Source organism: Myotis nattereri (assembly GCF_964212035.1).
Source record: "Myotis nattereri genome assembly, chromosome: X".
Classification (NCBI taxonomy): domain Eukaryota; kingdom Metazoa; phylum Chordata; class Mammalia; order Chiroptera; family Vespertilionidae; genus Myotis; species Myotis nattereri.
Window position 1 is genome coordinate 95,947,013 of NC_138078.1, and position 19,975 is coordinate 95,966,987.

Below are 19,975 nucleotides of genomic sequence, written 5' to 3' on the forward strand. Positions count from 1 at the left end.
GGTAACCATTTGTCATCCCACACAATTAGGTTGCGGATGAGTTTTTAATCTAGTCTCATAAACTGGGGACTCCTTTTATCTATATTATCTTTTTATAATGCTCCAGAATTCTACTTAAATAGGATTATTTTATACTTAGTCCATAGTATTGAGGACTGATCAATAAATTAGCAGCATTATATAAAGTCTTAATCTAGGGTGTATATCAGAATCATCTGGCTCATTTGCTAAAAGTTTAGATCTCAGACACAACCCCAAGACAATTAGTAGGTCTAAAGTGGGGCCTGGAAATCTATATATTTAGCAAATATACCAGATAATTTTGAACAAGTTGGTACATCTACAAATTTTTTACAGAGTGCTGGTAAGAACACATCATGATAGAACTCATCCAGGTATTTATGAAATATTTTTGTATATTAGGTTAAAATCTCTTCACATGGTATATTTTATAGGACAAAACTTATCACAAATCACATGTATACAATAAAGATAAGCTAATTTTTATGACTGTCCCTCAATGTCTATTTGCAAAATAAATATATTCTTTTATAAGTAATATAGAATACTATAAAGACATTCTGGGCCTGCCCTTCCAAAGTCACATCCCTGATCTGATCTCCCTAAATTGGACTTTGGTTTGGCTGTCAGTATTTGGATGTGGGTTTGTTCTTGGGTGTCTGCTGATTGGTCAAAGCTGCCTGGTATGGAGCTGGAAAGCAAAGATGATAAGTACCAACAGTCTGTCTAGCCTGATGCACAGTTCCTAGTTCAAGTCCTCATTCCAAATGTTTGAATACTACCATATGGCTACAGTATGATGAATCCTGTGATGCTCAGTCCTCCACTGTGACCTGAACTTGGTGATGAATCCTATTTGGCTTTTTATTTCCTTGAACTAGCAACCATAGGAGCCTAGAGTACATACAGTTTATGGTAGGTTAACATGTCTGGCCTTTTTCATTCCCTACCAAGTATGCATTGATCAATCAGCAGACTCCAAAGGAGACTACATGTCCTATGAAGCCTGTATACGAATTCTGGCAAAAATACAGGCAGCTGATCCAGCGAACAATTTTAAGAGACCAGATGAGCTCCTTCATTTGCTGAAGCTCAAGGCAAGGAATTTAAAGACAGCAAACAGAGTGCAGGGTCATACAAGCCTCTTACGATTATTAGAGACTTGACCTTCGAAGGGAAACTCAATATTTAAGATCTAAATATAATTTTGTTTTTATTGTAGTACCAGATCTGATAAAAATTACAATACATAGGTCTCTAAATACATTATGTGATTTTTTTTTTTTTTACAATCACCTGAGTTTTATAAACCTGTTAAGCAAAGGGCAGGGGAATTTTTGCCTTAGAGTGTCATTTTTGGCCTTTTGGCCATATTTGCTTTTATATCTACAGGTATTTCCAACACTTGGTCATAAGCCAGTTACAGTTGACCTGGCTATTGGTTCTGAAAAAAGACTAAAGATTTTCTTCAGCTCAGCAAATGGATATCACATCATTGATGCAGAATCTGAGGTTATGTCTGATGTGACCCTGCCAAATAACGTAAGATCCTTGAAAAGTATTGTTTATCACAATTTGAGTTTTTCACAACTGTCAAACTCTTAAAGAAATAAAATATGATTATCAATATCTATACTGGAATTGAGGCCTCAAAGGTAAGTATAGAGTGCCAGGAAGGTATGGAATGCCAGGAAGTAGTAATGTATAAACAAAAATCACTGATGGTTTCTTAGTCCAGATAACTATATCTGTTCTGTAGACAAATAGTGTTAGTCTGGCATAATGTTTTTTGTTTTTAAATGAATAGAGTTTACACTTAAAAATTTGGACTTCTATTGATAAACCAAAAGATCTGACTACATTAGACCCACATTACTATATAATCATTATCAATTGGAAATTATTTGTGCCTGCCTCCTTTTAGATGGAATATATGCTATACATTCTCTATTTATCTTTATGTATTTATAATAACTGGCACTAACAGGCGTATGAGCTTGCATTCCTTAATTCAGTCCTTCTGCACCCTATAATGCACTAAAAGATTCTCTAAAAAAGACACCACCACAATTGCAACATTATTATGTATATCTCCCTTCTTTATTCAGATTGTAGTACTTTAACTGTGATATATAAAAATTATCATAAAAAGTTATCTTGTAGTATCAATTATAATTAAAATTTCTGATCAAAGGATTCAGCATTTACAAAGCAAATTCACCTCAACTCTTAAATAATTGTAAATAGTGAAAATATGACACATCAAAAAAATGGGGAGTTGTAAAAACACTATACACATTATTTATATAAAAATCTGGAACATAACATAATCCCCCTCCCACAAACATGCCATACAAAATATAATTATGTTGTATCTCAAATTTGTTGATAGCAATGATATTTGTTCTTTTGGAAAAAAAAGGGCTGAACCAACAAATCTGCTTCACCTTTTCTTAATTCCCCAGTTTGTCAACAAGTAAAATTTTAGCAATTTAACATTATACAAAAGTCCAAGAGAAGACTTTCTGTACTTTTAAATCACTAAAGTAATCTGATATTCTGCATAATATTCAGGATTATTTAATACATCTATAACAAATTATATAGATCATTAGTAGAGACATTTTTAAAAGTTTGGTCATATGAACAATATAATTAACTGATTACTCAGTTGTCACCTATGATTATATAGACATCACCCTGTTTATAATACGGAAAATACTGGACCAAGCCATGCTAAAGCCACTTAAATATCAGTGCAAGTGCAAGTTCATTTTTATTTAAATATTATAGTACTCTTCAGTTGGGGTATCTCCTATAGTTTCCTGCATCTTATTTTTAAATGTCATGTCAGATAGTGTTATTTTGAAGCTAGTACAGTATTGAACATTGCAGCACTTGTCCAAGTTTACACTTATTTCAAAGAGTTCAAGGAGATTAAACCCCGTGTTCCACTTGACTATTAAGCAAGGAGAATTATTTGCTTTTGAAAGCAATCAGGTAATTATTGTGGAAGAAAGGAGAGAAGATGAGTTAAAAAAAACACAACACTTTCCTGACCTAATTAGGATATCTCAAGTATATTCAAAAATAGTATTTTTAGCTAAGCACCCTAGTGTCTTGGCCCACTAAATGAGAAAGGACTCTAATATAAGGTTGGGGAGAGTGTCTTCTGAAACAGCATGTACTAAAAATAATATTTTTTCAAGAGTGCTAGATTACAAATGCCGTAATGCTACAAGGAAGCCATGTATACTAAAGAATATGTGGTTACTTGAGGAACTATCTGAGAAGCAAGAGAACTACCTCTCAGGCTGTCTGAATTTACAGCAGTCCACCTTTATTCTAAACAAATTTTCTTGAGGCAACCTTCTTTCTTGCAATTTATTTTTCTCTCTTCCTTCATCTAGTTTCTGATTCAATTGCTCATGCTAGTGCCCAGGGAACGCATAAAAATTGCTTTTCGCCTCTGGGTCCCCATTTTGGTTTTAAGGATTGTTGTTGCTGAGACATGGCCTCAAGCACTTGGCCTGAGTACACTGGGTTTGGCAAGTATAATTTCTGAGCTTTTATCCTGTAATTTTACTAATTTGGAGAAATGATAGAGGAATGTAATTGTTCATTTCTCAGGGAAATACTATCAACATGACAATATCTGTAGTTTAGGTAAATTTTGTCACATTGTTTTACGCATTATGAATTTTAGAAATTCTTAGATATTTCTGAGTACATCTCTGAATTTGTGTATTGAAGGTATTTTAATATTTTATTAATTGGAAAGAAATCTTACATTTTTGTGAAGGGAGGATGACATATTTCAAGCAGTGAAGAATATAAAACTGCCCCTTATAAACATTTTAAGTTCAAGCTATTCTGAAGTTATTTCTTTTCTGACTTGAATGAGTTTGTGTATAACCTGTTGTTGTGTATTTGTTACTTGATTCATGCATTAATTACTAAAGTATTCATTAATGTCCTGAAATCCAACTCCATAACGAGTAATAATGATTCTATCATTATTCATAATACTTTGTAAAATTTCAATGAGTTTTTGTGTATTGGAAATAAATCTCTGCTTTTTTCAAACAAAGATTTTTCCTAAATATAAAGAAGAATATTAAGTAGTGATGACTTTATGACATAAGGAAGGTTCTTTTTAAGTGTTGGGTAGCATGCTGTTTAATATTGAGATAAAAATTCGTCTTCCTCCCTGCACTTTGAACCCCTTTTTAATCTTTATTGCTCAACCAATCTGCATCAATTAAAGTAGTAGTGATCAAATTTTGGACATATAAATCCTTATGAAACATAATTCCAGCCCCTGGAAATCATTATACCACAGAATATCATCATTTTACCTGATTCCTTGGGAATTGGCATGATGCTCACCTTCAATGCTGAAGCCCTTTCTATGGAAGCAAATGAACAACTCTTCAAGAAGATCCTTGAAGTGTGGAAAGATATACCATCTTCAGTAGGTAGGTATAAAAATTTTCCTCTTTCACATGATGCCATAGAAGCTTCCATTTTCTGATATGTAATACTTTTTCAAAGCAGAGTTAATTTGGGATAGTGCATAGTTGTTCCCTTAGTGAAGTGATGTGCTTGTTATATGATTAATGAATCCACAACCTACCATAAAGAGACTGATTTTGGCTTAGTTGTTCATTTGCAATAATATTATAAGTATAATAAAAAGGGAATTTCTTTCCACAATAATGTATAATTATATTTTAACTCCCTTTGCTTGCAGATTTTACACAGATGTTGAAAATGGTTCATTCTATCACATTTACTTTGGGATTTACCTTTTTCTAAGGAGACTGACAAATAGTCTTAAAAGAAGAGCAAAATGTTTCTATTTCATATAGTCAATAGTGTTCTGTTTATTGAGTAATAGTCTCATGAAGAATTAAATACAAACTGACTTTGTGACATATTGGCTGTCACTAAGATTTCATCATCCTTCATTTACAAGGAGATAAATATGACTTACTGGAATGCCCATTAGGTACCACCCAGATGGCAAAGAAAAGAAAACTGCCTTTTGTCTTCATCAGGCCAGGATATTTTTTCTTCCTGACCAATGCAGCACTGCAGATCTGAGAAATCTGAATAATTTGAGATTTTTGTATATGTCTCTGAGACTACAGAGGTGATTCTAGATAGCGAACAGAATGTATATGGAGAGTGAAAACATTAGAGAGAGTAGAATGGTCTGAGCAGGATAAATATACCTGGAAGGGGAAGGAGTTTAAAGAAGCAAATGAAGAAGAGGAGAGGGGAAGAGAGGAAAAAAAGAGAAAGGTAGTTTGTCAATAGAGAAGCCAGAAGCTTCTGAAATCTCTATTAAAGGGCTAAATGTGATCCTCATGTGGCTGTAAAGACCAGTTTAAAAGAACTGCTTTTTAACTGACATTTTTTTCATTATGGGATGAGAGCACTTTGCATGGTGTCTGCAGAATCCTTTATTTTCCATACATGTTGTTAACGATTGTCCTGAAAACCTCCTCAAATTGCTTCAAACAGGTAAGAACTCACAGAGGGTTTAAAACCATTTTAAGTGATGAAAGGTAAATGCCTACAATATAATTAATAGACCTAGGGCAAAGGAAACTGAAAATAATGAATCTTTATCTAACCATTACACTGGTACTTTTTAATCAATTTGATAATCAGAAACTGAAATAAGAAAATTCCATTCAAATGGGGAACGGAACAAACCTCTGGTATATATGCCAGTAGGCAATCATATGAATCAACGGGTTCTTAAAAAGTTATCTGGTACAGGTCCTGTCCTTAAGACAACTTCTGACCTAAAACAACACAAAATACTTTAGTTGTTAGAATTTGAAAACCATCACTTTATATGTAAAATAAATTATAGCACTATAAGAACATGCTATTTTGGTTTGTGTATTAAGGGCATTTTGAGGGTATACTAAAGACTACAGTATAATACTGATATTAAAGAAATAAATTATTTCTTTTTCTATCTAAAAACAACTACTTGTTATTTAAAGCTAACTTAGATCCAGATTTGCCCAATCTGAATTTTACATTTTCTTGAGATATATTAAATGTGTTAAGTAATAAGATCATTTCTCTAGATATTTAAATAGATATAGAAGCTTAACAATCACAGCAAATATCACTAACTATTCCAACCCAAATCATTAGATTCCACCTCATAAGCAGGCTAGCTCAGTAGCTAGGTTAAGTGGCAGATTAGTGTTTCAAAATTAAGTTGGGAATTATGTAATGCCATATGAACTGTGTAGTTGACTCTGCAAGTAAGCTGTGCATTAAGTTTAGAAATTGTTGCTCTCTGTGGTTGTTGACAACAATTCAATTTTAATGGCATATTCACATAGGTGAAAAAATTCAAATCTGAATAGGCAAAAAACTATTACTTGTTCCCATCAGTCAAGCTATGTATTCCATAGCTTTCCTCATATCTGGAGTGATTTTAATTCTAGTCTAAAATTGGGCTTGTAAAATCTCCTTTCAATAAAATATGGTTGCAATTTAATTACAAGTTTATGTCAATTTCATGTGCATAAATATTTGGAAATGTAATGTAAAAGGAAGCAAGAAATAAATTCTTGCTAAATTTTAGTTGAGGGATTCAAAATGGCTCACACTGCCTATGAAAAGTCACTTTCATAAAGTTTCATAATTTTTCATGAATTTTTAATGCATATTTTACATACATATGTATAGGCCAGTTAAATTTTGGGTTATTTATTCATTTACTGAATCTATTGGAGGTACATTGGCTAATAAAATTATATAGTTTTAAGGTGTACAATTCTCTAATACATTATCTGTATATTCTTTGTTCACCTCCCAAGTCATGTTTCTTTCCATTACCATTTCTCCCCCCATTTTCCCTCTCTTACCTCCCCATCCCCATTTCTCTCTGGTAATGACTATACTGTTGTCTCTCAATGAGGTTTGGGGCAGTTTGTTTAATCCTTTCACCATTTTTTACTCAGTCCCCCCCCCACACCCTCCCTTCTGAAAAACCATGATTCTGTTTCTATTTTGTTCATCAGTTTATTTTGTTCATTAGAATCCACATATAAGTGAAATCATATGGTATTTCTCTTTCTCTGACTGGCTCACTTCACTTTGCATAATACTCTCCAGGTCCATTCTTATCCTAGAACTTTTGTGGCCAGATAAGGGAAAATTTTAATTATAATTATATCAACTCAGATTTTATTGACTTTATAATAGAAGAAAATGAAAAATCTAATGAATTGAATTCTAATTTTAGTCATGTTAATATGAGAATGAAGGAATCTTGTTTTAGTGCTTTCTAGACTATTTTAACTTGACTCAAAATTTTTATATTATTTTAAGTGCAGGATTATATTTATTTATGGAAATTTGCCTCCCCATAAAGTACATAAAGAATATCAACTTGAAAGTTAAACATTTAAAAATAATACAGCCACTTGTGTCAAAAAAAACCTTACAGCACCAACTGACTGTATGGCCATTTACATGATTAGGTTTTCTGCTTTAAAGCAATTGTCATAATCTTTATTGTCACCAAGTAAAATAAAACAGGTTATAAAAGTTGAAATCTTATAAAAATTTCCTGAGAAAGAAAAAGCATGAACAGTATCAAATTAGTTTTATTTCTCTTTATAACATAGTAATTCATTGAACTACATTAGAGTTGCTAAAGTCATTATTTGAGCAGGTCATTTTTAACAGTTTTAATTTTGAAAAGTTAGTCAGTTTTCCATGTATGTTACTTGATCACAATTACAAAACCTTAGGGAATGTTGTACCTCAACTAGATTGTAAAAAGAAGAATGGTTGTGGGTAGATTTGACTTTCTATCAACAGGGTAGAATTAACCCTTAGATTTTTTCTGCAGTATTAGAGAATATGAGTAGCAAAATTAATTTAGATATAGTTATTCAGCATTGATCACAATGCTAACAATAAATAGCTGGTTTAAATAACACTGCTAAGCAGCATAATAGCCAAATGACTGATTATAGAAGGAGGAAATAAAGTGTTTACCTGAACTGTAATAATCAGATTCTTAATAATCAAATAGTGGCTGTGGTTATAATTTTCTATCTCTGTTAGAAATATTTGTGTTTTTCTAATTTTTAATTTTTATTATAGCATATGAATGTACACAGCGAACCACAGGATGGGGCCAAAAGGCCATTGAAGTTCGCGCTTTGCAATCAAGGCTTCTCGAAAGTGAACTGAAGCGCAGGTCAATTAAGAAGCTGAGATTTCTGTGTACCCGAGGTGACAAGGTAATATATCCTCCAGTAAAAGAAAAAATAAAGAAAACAATGAAAATTAACTAAAAAAATTACTACTTTTAAAACTACATTTAATCTTTAAGATGGATTTGCTATTATTTTTTCCATTTTACAAGAAAGAAAAATAAAATTATAATTTGGCTATTAGTGTAATGTAATCAATTTTATCAACCCAATCAGACAATTTAGGTGAAAATTGCATTGAATAAAATCATTACAGTCCTTATATTATGAGAAATAATATTGAGAAGAAATAATCCTAATAGGATTAGGAATCAATCACATTTAGAAGAGATTACAGAAGATTCACTTAATATCAGAACAGCCAGGGTAAAGCAATCTGCTTCAAGGAAAGGTACTAGTTTTCAGTATAAAGTAATATAATGGCAAGAACTGGTGTTTGAAGTCACATAGACCTAAGATGCAGTGCTGGCTCTGCCGCATGACTAGGTGTAAGAACGTTGAAGTTTGATTAAAGTTTCTCTGCCTTAGTTTCTTCATCTCCATTCTAATTATGTTTATGGCACATACCATATTTATATGACATGTTTCTCTCTAAGCCAATCAGTTTAGCTCATAATGTCAATCTATCGATGTCAGTGCATTCCACTGACAGAGAAAATTAAAATTGCACCAAGTAGAAAATTTCATAAAAGCCAGCAACAATGGTGAACATCAAAATAATTTAATCATTTCCTTATATTTAAAAAAGGAAAGTCAACAAGTGAAAGTTGATTTTTTTAAGCAAAGAATTGTTAACCAAAAATAATCAAAAACTTTACCAGATAATTGTCACCTACAAAAAAATAATTTTGTTTAAATATAGTGCCATTTTATAGAATACTAGAGGCCCGGTGCACAAAATTCATGCACTCAGAGGGGGGGTGGTCCCTCAGCTGGATTGCAAGAGGGCTCAGGCCAGGATGAGGGACCCCACCTGTGCACGATCTGGGCCAGTGAGGGATGGGAAAGGTTGACCAGCTGGGGAGGGACCTTGGGAGGGCTCCAGGGTTTATCTGGCCCATCTTGCTCAGTCTCGATCAGCCAGAGCCCAGCAGCAAGCTAACCTACCAGTCAGAGTGTCTTCCCCCTGGTGGTCAATGCACATCATAGCGGCTGGTTGACCAGTTGACTCTCTGCCCCCTGGTGGTCAGTGCACATCATAGCAAGAGGTTCAGCGGCCTTAGCATATCATTAGCATATTACACTTTGATTGGTTGAATGGATGACCGGACACTTAGCATATTAGGCTTTTATTATATAGGACTAGTGGCCCAATGCATGAAATTCTTGCACAGGGGTTATTTCTTCATCCCAGCCTGCACCTCTCCAATCGAGGACACCTTGGAGGATGACCAGCAGTCAGATATCCCTCTCACAATCTGGGACCACTGGCTCCTAACTGTTCACCTGCCTGCCTGCCTGATCACACCTAACTGCCTTTACCTGCCTGATCACCCCTAACTGCCCACTCCTGCCAGCCTGATGTTGCCCCCACCTGCCCTCCCATGCCGGCTTGATCTCACCCACAACGGCCCTCCCCTGCCAGCCTGATCTCACCCCTAACTGCTCTCCCCTGCTGGCCTGATCACCCCTAACTGCCCTCCCATGCCAGCCTGATCTCATCCCCAACTTCCCTCCCCTGCCAGCCTGATCTCGCTCACAATGGCCATCCCCTGCCGGCCTGTCTCACCCCCAACTGCCCTCTCCTGCTGTCCTGATTGCCCCTAACTGCCTCTGCCTCAGCCCCCACCACCATGGCTTTGTCCTGAAGGAAGTCAGACATCTGGAAGATGGCTGGTCCACCCAGTCTAATTAGCATATTACCCTTTTATTAGTATAGATAGATTATATAAGATAGGGTTGCTTAAAGTGGGGGGAAGGCCTTTTTCAACAGGAGGAGATGCTCTTGGCAGACAAAAATACATAATCCCTATATCTGGACTGATAGCCAACCATATGCACTATACTGCCAAACTGGTCTTTAAAAAATTGAACCGCTTTCTTACACCTTACACCAAACAGCTGTTTCCCTGAAAACCCCTCCTCAGCCCCCACTTAGGTTCTGCCTTTTCAGTTCACTCAGATTAGGTTCTGATTGGTCGGTTTCTATGCCAGTCAGTGTCAAAAGCTCCACCTCCTAGACAGCCATTAGATCCTCACAGTTTACCCAGATTTGGTTCTGATTGGTCGGTTTCTATGCCAGTCAGCATCTCCGAGCCTATCTCTAGGTCTGATCAGAGAGGCTGAGCTGATTAGCAGCCACTCCAGGCTTCTGGCCAGGGGACTGAACTGCTGATCTCTCAAAGAGAGAGAGGCCTGGCTGCTGGTGAGGCCCAGAAAGAGACTGCAGATTAGACCCTGCTTCTCTCTCTCTCTCTCTGGGCCTCACCAGCAGCTGTGGTAACTGCTGATCAGCCCCACCTCTCTCTCTCCCCAAGAGGTCAGCAGTTAAGCCCGCTCACCAGTTCCACTCATCAGAGCCTGCTGCACGCAGCCTGGCATTCGGTCAAGCCTTCGGTCATTTTGGACATTATGGACCCTGGGTTTTTATATATTAGGATGGTAAAAGGTATTTTTTTAAAAATATATTTAGACTACATTCTATTTTAAAATTCTTAGTCTTTAAATTGAAGAAATTCTATTCTGAAAAGCAGTATAGCTTAATTTTTTTTTTTTAATAATTTTTTTTTAAAATATATTCCAGTATAGCTTAATATTTTAAGTGATTGATGCAGATAAATTGAAATTATAGTTGTATCTAACAAATATCAGGTTACAATGTACTAAACATTTACTGATGGTGTCTTTCTTTCTTTTTAAAGCTATTCTTTACCTCTACTTTGCGCAATCGCCACAGCCGCGTTTACTTTATGACCCTTGGAAAACTTGAAGAGCTCCAAAGCAATTATGGTGTTTAAAAGATTACAATGATTGATTACACCATTTACAAACATCATAAATATGCAATTTGCATCTTAAAAATTCTGAGATTAAATTAGCATTCAGTTTTATTATTAGTGAAATGTTAAATCACATACTTTACTTTTAATGTAGCACATAATAGTTCTAATGAGAAGTGCAGCTTTATATATAAAATTAACTGTAGCAAGCTCTATGTACTCCAATGGTGTACAATATCTTTTGCACAACCTTTGTCACTTTTGTTACTGTGAATTCAAGCATTATTCTTTGGACAGTTTGGACAGTATCTATATTGAGATTTTATGACATGGAGTGAAGAAACCTGTAATGAGTTAGATTTCAAGTAGTTTTCAAAAGAATTGGCACTGAATGAGCTTTTTCAGAAAAAGTAAGAGTATAAATGAACCATATAGGAATTTTCAAAGTCATATAAAGAACTAAATGTTAGATTATGAAATGAAAACAACAAGGACTATGCTATAAACCAGACTAAGGTTGAACAACCTATATGCCTGGAGAAAACTACAGTGATAAAGGGGGAAAAGACCACCCATTCTCCCATTGCCCCATGGCAGTTAAACTCACAGTAAGAGAGCAGTTGTGTTCTTTTCACTGCATGTTAAGCTGTTTTTCTCCTGGTAAGAAGAAAGTTAAACCTCAGATGCTTTATTTTCCTCAGAACCCCCAACAATGTGCAATAGTTTTTAAAAACCACCAAATAATACACGTGCATGCCTGAATACAGGACTGAACTCCTATACACATGTACTGTAGAATTACTTTATTTTTTTAATACTTTAATGTAGGAGTCAAATTTTAACCCCAAGAACCAATTGGTTGATTTATCAATATTCTTATCTGGCCAACAGACATTAAATATTTTCCCAACCCCAGATTAAACTATATAAAAGTTTCCCTTCAGTTATTAAAAAAAATATAATAAAATTTTTAGCTGCTAAAATTTATCTTTTATATTTCTATTTCTGTAAAATTGGAAATTTATCTAAACTGATAAATCCACATGTAGGGACTTAATGTTTTAGGTAAAAATAATGAAAATATTTTGAAAAAATAAAACTTTGCTCAGATACCCAAACCTACAAATTTAGAGTGCTGAAAATCATGCTAGTTTATCATCCATATATGTTATAGATGCCATACAAAGGTGATTTTTGGTCACCTATGGTAACTGCTACCTGGTGAAAAGCATAATTTCTGCATATCCATCCTCAATACCATGGTTAGTTCTGGGGCAATAGAGAGGCAACTGAACTACCACAAAGTTTACCTCAGTATAACTCCTCTAGCCTGCTTCTAAAATCTGAAGTTAGTGCTAGTGAGATCATAATTTTCAAACTACCTGGTTAACCAAAATACAAAAGCAGCTGACTATGTGTGATTTCATGATAGCATGTTATTTTCTTAGGATCTTAGTGCCAGGAATGATGATACAACAACTTATATCAAGAGTTTAGTAGCTCAATAGTGAGAATTTAGGAGAACCCGAATCCATGAATTAAAAAAATAAATGTGATTCACATCTCTGTTACTGTGATACAATAATGTGATCCTAAAACTGGCTTATTCTTGAGTGTTTACAATTAAAATAACTTTTTAAATGCAGTAGTTTAAAAAGAAAAAAAACTTTCATGTCAAATTATTTCCTTAGAAGTAGTCTTCATTATCATAAATTTGTACACCTTAAAGGCCATGGGGAACTTTGTGCAAGTACCTCATCGTTGAGCAAATGGAGCTTGCTATGTTTGAATTTCAGAAAATGTTCTCATTTAAGTAGTATGTAGAATCAAGTCTTTTAGGAATTAATTTTTCTTCAAAATATTTACTCAAAGTTAAGTTTCAAAAATAACTTTTATGTTAAAATCATATTTTAAGGTAGTAAGAGGGTAAACTATTTTAGGATGTCAACTCCCATTGTACTCTGTGGTTGTTATTCTAATACACATAGACAATAGTGAGCTACATATACAGAAATGTCCCAAAGTAAACAAGCCGGAGAGATTGCAAAATGGGTAACTGAGCTTTAAAGGATAAGGTGTTTAGTGAAGAAAGCAAGGTGATCATATATTAAGAAGAAACATTAAAATGTTGGGTAGCCAAATAGGACTAAACATATTTAAAGTGGTTCAGAAGTAATGAATATTTTTGATTTATATGTTAATTCATCTGGAATTTTTATACCATATGCCAGCTAGAACAAGTAAGTGAAGGGACAATGAAATGTTGTAGTCAGTGCACTGTAATAGAAGAAATTATATCAACACCTTACCTTGTAGCAGCAGCATCTGGAAGCCCTGGCCTATCACAGAAATGTGGTGGGGGATACTTGACAAGTCAATTCCCTAGTTATGTGATTTGAAGCATGAATGTTGTGGTAGGTTGTGAGTAGTATTGGGACAGAGAAAGTTTTATTTCAGTGTACTTTAATTTTTTCATCAAAACCCTTTTATTAAAATAAAAGGCATCATTGGAAATATTTGAAAACTAGAAAATGATGTGTGAAAAGAATTGTCAAGAAAAGCTCTGATTAAGTATGTTAAAGAAAGGTAAAATCTTCAGAGGAAACAGTAAGAAAGGATAATGATTAAGAGAGTAAAATAGGCAAAACAGAAATTACATATGTATGTACACACACAAACCATTAGAATGCATAAATTTTAACATTTTCAGTGCTACCAGTTTCTATATAAATTAATTACTAATTGTTTTCTGCCAGGTCTTACTTAATTAAGATATAAGATAGTATCCATAAAGCCAGGAATAATACCACATGAATTCAATGGGAACGTTTAGGTATTCTTCTATTCTTTTTCAAAAATGTGCTTATTTAAATTGATTTGTATTTAGTCTGTGCTCTAACTTTAAAAAAATTATTGAAATCATCTTTGAGATTGCTAATTGTTTCATCAGAAAGTCTTCAATGAACCGTTGTTCAACCTCTAAAAATAAAAAAAAATTGAATTATTGTTGGATGTCATTATTTGAAATATACTTATCTTAATGCCTCTGAATTAGAACTCATTTAATGAATATTAATTTACTTAAAGTGTATAATAACACACTGATTAAAAGGTGTTAGGGGTTCTGCCTATTGTTCCATTAATAATTTTGGCCAACTAGTGGTATATTATTAATCTGGCTAAAATCTTCCTGGGTATAGTGGTAGAATTAGAAACTAATCAATTTTCTTCTAAGTGTGTTGGACTTTACATAGACACACAGACTCACAGGATGTGGTTTAAACCCAAGCATGTTTTAATGCTGACTTACTTCCCATCTCACCCCAGTGTCCTGAATTCCTGTGGAGAAGAGGAGGAACCTTATCAAAAGGGTAAACTTATCCAAAGAGAGGAATAAAGATTTATAGTTTCTTAGCATTTAAGAAAGAGTTTAATATAGGCTGATGATGGGAAATAGGAGGTGGAGTAGAGTAATCCTGGCAGGTCATCAAGGAAGCTGAACCCTTTAATTGGGGCCAGAAAAGAATAGTACTTCTCTTAGCAGGTCACAGAAGCATTTAAGACATGGTGCCATGAATATTTATTGTCTTGGAATATTCTGGAGAGATGCTCATCAAGCTTTCCCAGTAGGGACAGCTGGGTGTGGTCCCAATTTGTTAAGTGTAGCCAGGCATTCAGAAGTTGGTTTATTCAGACATGACAAGCTTGTCTGGGCTTTTCGAGACTTAATTCAAAGTTCTCCATTACAATCAACTGTATATATAAGGCCCAGAGATTTGACCTATTTTAAGAGACAATGTTATGAGCCAAGGAATACAAATATCACAGATTGATATTAGAATGGGCAGGGTGATGCTCCAAGGTCGATAAAGGACATTGTCCTAGGGATCCTTTACCAAAACCTGGGGATGGGGTAGGTCATGAGTAGAAGTCACTATTAGTAACTTTATCACTCTTAAAGGGAATAGTGCATTTGAACACTCCAGTAATGTAAGTCTATTAACTGAATCTTATCACAACACTATGATTTCCAACATAATAGCATGTGCCACACCAGCACAGCCAAGGGTGAACCTGAGGAGGGGTGGTGAAGGATTAAAGAAGACAGACAAGTCCTGACCAGTTTGGCTCAGGGGATAGAGCATCGGCCTGCGGACTGAAGGGTCCCAGGTTCAATTCCTGTCAAGGGCATGTACCTTGGTTGCAGGCACATCCCCAGTAGGGAGTGTGCAAGAGGCAGTTGAATGGATGTTTTACTCTTATCGATGTTTCTAACTCTCTATCACTCTCCTTCTCCCTTCCTCTCTGTAAAAAATCAATAAAATATATATTTTTTAAAAAGACAGACAAAGAGACTACAGCTGAGGCCAAGGGTAAACCTGAGGAGGGGTGGTGAAGGATTAAAGAAGGCAGACAAAGAGACTACACCTGGGGCTCCGGGGATCTCCCATGCCTGGATGAGGACACATAAGACCCAGCCTGCAAGCCAATGCTTTTTTTTATAGTCTGATTAAAACAAGGGTAGATTAACATGTATGCAAAGGTTCTTGTTTTGGCAACACTTGCTGCACCTCCCACAGCCCATTAGCTACTTAGGAAGGAATTAGGGAGGGCTACAAGGTCAGGGTTAATTATGCTAGGCGAGCTCTGCCCTCCAGGCTGGGACTTGTTTGTGGCCCTGCCACAGGTGAGCCTGAGGCTTGACCCTAGCCACTCCCTACAATAGCACTTTTTTATTTATAGCAGTGGTTCTCAACCTTGGCTGCACATTAGAATCGCCTGGGAATCTTTTTAAAATTCTGATTTCTGGGCCTCATCCTCCGGAAATTCTGTTTCTTTGTTATGGGGTGGGACCACAACATTAGTAACAAAGAAACAGAATTTCCAGAGGATGAGGCCCAGAAATCAGGATTTTAAAAAGATTCCCAGGTGATTCTAATGTGCAGCCAAGGTTGAGAATCACTGATTTATAGGGACTTTAACCCTTAAGGAGTCTCAGGTTCTTGGAGGTAATAAAGTCATTGAATATGGCTGTTCTTTAACTAAAAAAAACAAAATAAAATAAAATAAAATAAAAATTATTGGAGGCAGCTAATGAATTAAAGGCCAAAGATGTTTCAGAAAACAGTACTACATGTTTTATGTTGATCACAACCATGCCAATTAATTCAAAAAGAATAGTTTCTAATGGAGTAAAATTGATTCTATATGGATGAGTAAAAAATCAGATTTGAGATTCATGTTTTTTGATAGCCTTGCTACCCCATATGTCAAAGTGCCTCATTTGGTGCTTAACATACAACAAAGGCTCAAGAAAAACATGAGTTGAAAGGGAGAACTGGTCCTTTTTTACCTTGATTGTCCTTATCGCTATTTTATTAAAAGAGCTTAAAATTCACAAATCCATTAGATTCATCAAAGTACCTTCTGTGTTCTGGTAACTAAAAAGGTGACCTATTTGGGGTAGTTTGAAATGATCTTACCCTACACAAATGAAATTAAACAAAGGCTATGTCAAAATAAAATTAAAATAGTGTCTTTTTACACTTTGTTTACCTTTGAAAGCAACACATAAGGGACCATTATGACCCTTTAGTAATTACTCAAGAATCATGAGTAATGGCAAAGATTGTTTAATAACATAAAAACAGGACAAAATGAGCCACTCAACTGGCTGTTTTGTACAACCATTTGGTTTAAATGTGATTTTTTCCCCCCACAAGATTAACTCTGTTATAGCACCCTGAGCCATATGTAGTGGTCAATGTGTACTTTTTGGTTCAAAATTTTAACTTATTTTCCCATAAACAGATATATCTAATGCCAGGCATTCCCTAAAGGTACTTTTTAGAAGAAAAAAGAGTTTGTATGACTTGTGGGTGAATAGGTAGCTATTAAAATGCATGCAAGTTGGGAACATCTTTCCAAAATTCTAAAAGCATGCATGCAACACCATGAAGCTGAGTCTCACAAGTTGAGATAGTCAGAAATCAATATAATAAATTTCAAAGAGAAATGGACTAAAAAAAAATTTCCCTGCAAAATTAATATTATATGTCAGACTGGAAAAATATATTCTTTATTTGATAGTCCCGAAAGCATTAATGAATTTTACTCCACAAATCTGAATGTGCAAAAACCAAACCAATACCAAAAATGATTATTTGGACTGCATTTCTTATCCCACCAATCTGGGAGGAAATTTAATCGTAATCATTACCTGGACTTTCCTCATTCATCCATTAGGATTATACAGAGGTCTGGGGGCATCAAAAAATCCAGGGATACTCCAATGGTCAACACTGATACGCTTATTGCTTACTTAGTTTCTTGCAGTGACTCAGACTTCTGTATAATGTGTGGCCATGGAAATTTCTGTCAAAGCCCGGAGCCTAGATACCTAGGTTCATATCTACTGTGATCACACTACCTCCCTAAGTTCTGGGTGGGCATGGGTCCCTGTTGCTTTAGAAACCACAGTTCCGCATATCCTTTCTTATCTCTGGCTAATCTTTCCCTTTCCCACTAAAACCTTGTATTTCTGTCCCCACCTCATTCCATGTAAAATGTAATTACAGCTTTCCCTTCCCTTTATGAGAATGACCTAACATAATTTTGTAAAAGAGTTTGGGCTTAAAAAAATCCAGCAAGAGATTTTGAGACAGTTTTTGCTTTAAGTTTCAGTATATGTATAACCTCTTTATCTGACAAAGAAAAATGAATCCTCTTTAATTTGGAGAGGAAATTCATTGAGAACGAATTAAAACCACAATTAGTAATCATGTCACCTACATATGAAAAAATTCACCTTAATGTAGTCAAGCAAATGAAAATTTGGAAACAAGACACTATTATTGCTATGGAGTAGAAGTCCAGAAATTCCTAATCTTCTCTCATTACCCTCTCTACATCCCCTTCCCCAATACCCTCATCTTTTCCTTTATGATGTGTTGTGGCTTCCAAACAACTGTCTCTTTTAGATAAGTGTCCCTCATTTCTCCTCAGTAGCCCCCACCTTTGAATCCCTTGCTATCAAACTGTACTACCTATTTCCCATCCTGATTACAGTCATGTATAGACCCACCATATCATTCCTGCTTATTACTTAAACATTTTAGCACTGGTTGGCTGTCTTTTCCTCCAACACTATTTCTAATCATTGGTAAAGTTCATATCTACTTACATGATTCTGTCAATATTCTTTCGACTTGAATCTGGCAATTCCTATCTAAATAAACTTGACCACATTATCTCAACCACCCCTCTTCTAGACTCTAGATCATATCATTATCAGTAACCATACTTCTTTTCTGTTAGAGAGAGAGGAAAAGAGAGAGAGAGAGGGAGAGAGAAAGATATCGATTTTTTGTTCCATTTATTTATGCATCATTGGTTGATTCCTGTATGTGCCCTGACTGGAGATTGAACCCACAACCTTGACACATCAGGATGACGTTCTAGACAACTAAGCGACTCAGCCATGGTGATAAATATACTTCTTTCGTAAACTCGGTTTCAATTGTCCCACTCTCAGACCACTTCATTTTCAAGTGACTTCCTCTCTCACTGGAATACAAAAATTATTTTACCTCATATGGAGCCACAATCCATTCAACCTAACACCTTTTTACTGCCCTCACCCAAAGAAATTCTCCAAAGAAGTTCTCAATCACTTACTCAGCTAAGATTTCCTAGTATATTAACATAATCAATCTTTTGCATGGACCTTTAACTCTATTGCCTTTCCTTAGGTTGGCAGAACCACAAATGTCCTTGAATTCAACTATTTGTCTCCTCCACACCACAGCAGTGCAGCTAATTGTGGCTATAGGAAAAACACAACTATACTAACTGGTCACATTTTTTAATTCATGACTGAAAGTCACCCGGTAACTAATATTACATTTCCCTAGCCCACTCACTTTTCCCATTCACATTTAGAAATGATACATTCATATTTTTCTCTGTCCTTAATACTCTAACATATACTTTCTTATTCTTACCTAAAGACGTACAGTCCTACTTAACTGAGAAAACAAAAATAGTCATTACTAGTTTTCAGCATCTTATCTACCCATGTATCATGTTAAGTCTCTGCAATTCGTCTTTCCCAAATCAGTTTTATATTAATTCCAATTGAACTTTCATCCTCACCATTCCAGGGAGATAGCTAAGAGCTCTTGTAAAGGTCATCAATGAAGTTTACATTGTCAAATCCAATGCCAATTCTTTTTATTTTATTTTATATTTTTTTCATTTAAGAAAGGGAGAGGGAGAGAGAATAGAAACATAAATGATGAGAGAGAATCATTGATTGGCTGCCTCCTGCACCACCTATTTGGGACTGAGCCTGCAACCCACACATGTGCCCAGACCAGGAATTGAATCATGGCCTCCTGATTCATAGGTCAACATTCAACCACTGAGCCACGCAGAACAGGATATGCCAATTCTTTCCATTCCTCTTTTACTTAACATATCAGCAATGTTTGGCAAAATTGATAACTCCATCTTCCTTGACATAATTTCTTCTCTTGGCTTCTGGGATACCACTTTCTCCTGATTTGTCTCCTACATCATTACTGTAATTGATTGTGTCTGTAGGAAAACATATAACCATGCTAACTGCTCTCATTTCTTACTGTCTCCTCTTTTGGTTTGTTGTCATCTCTTATCTCTAAATGTTATAACACCTCAGGGCTCATTTCTAGTATCTTATATCTCTTCCATTATAATTTTTTCTACTTTATA

At 35.2% G+C, this 19,975-nt stretch overlaps 1 protein-coding gene across 1 annotated transcript in view; it reads left to right on the plus strand.

Annotated features, from left to right (window-relative positions):
* The window catches only part of NRK (Nik related kinase), a gene marked incomplete at both ends in the record, with an annotated part of 166,953 nt that extends 155,711 nt beyond the window's left edge, over window positions 1–11,242 (plus strand). Inside the window, 4 exons of the mRNA XM_081115343.1 lie at window positions 1,414–1,563; window positions 4,340–4,499; window positions 8,173–8,312; window positions 11,147–11,242. Of these exons, the coding sequence (XP_080971469.1) occupies window positions 1,414–1,563; window positions 4,340–4,499; window positions 8,173–8,312; window positions 11,147–11,242 (546 nt within the window). The remainder of the gene's footprint in view (window positions 1–1,413; window positions 1,564–4,339; window positions 4,500–8,172; window positions 8,313–11,146) is intronic.
* Between the last annotated feature and the right edge of the window lie 8,733 nt (window positions 11,243–19,975).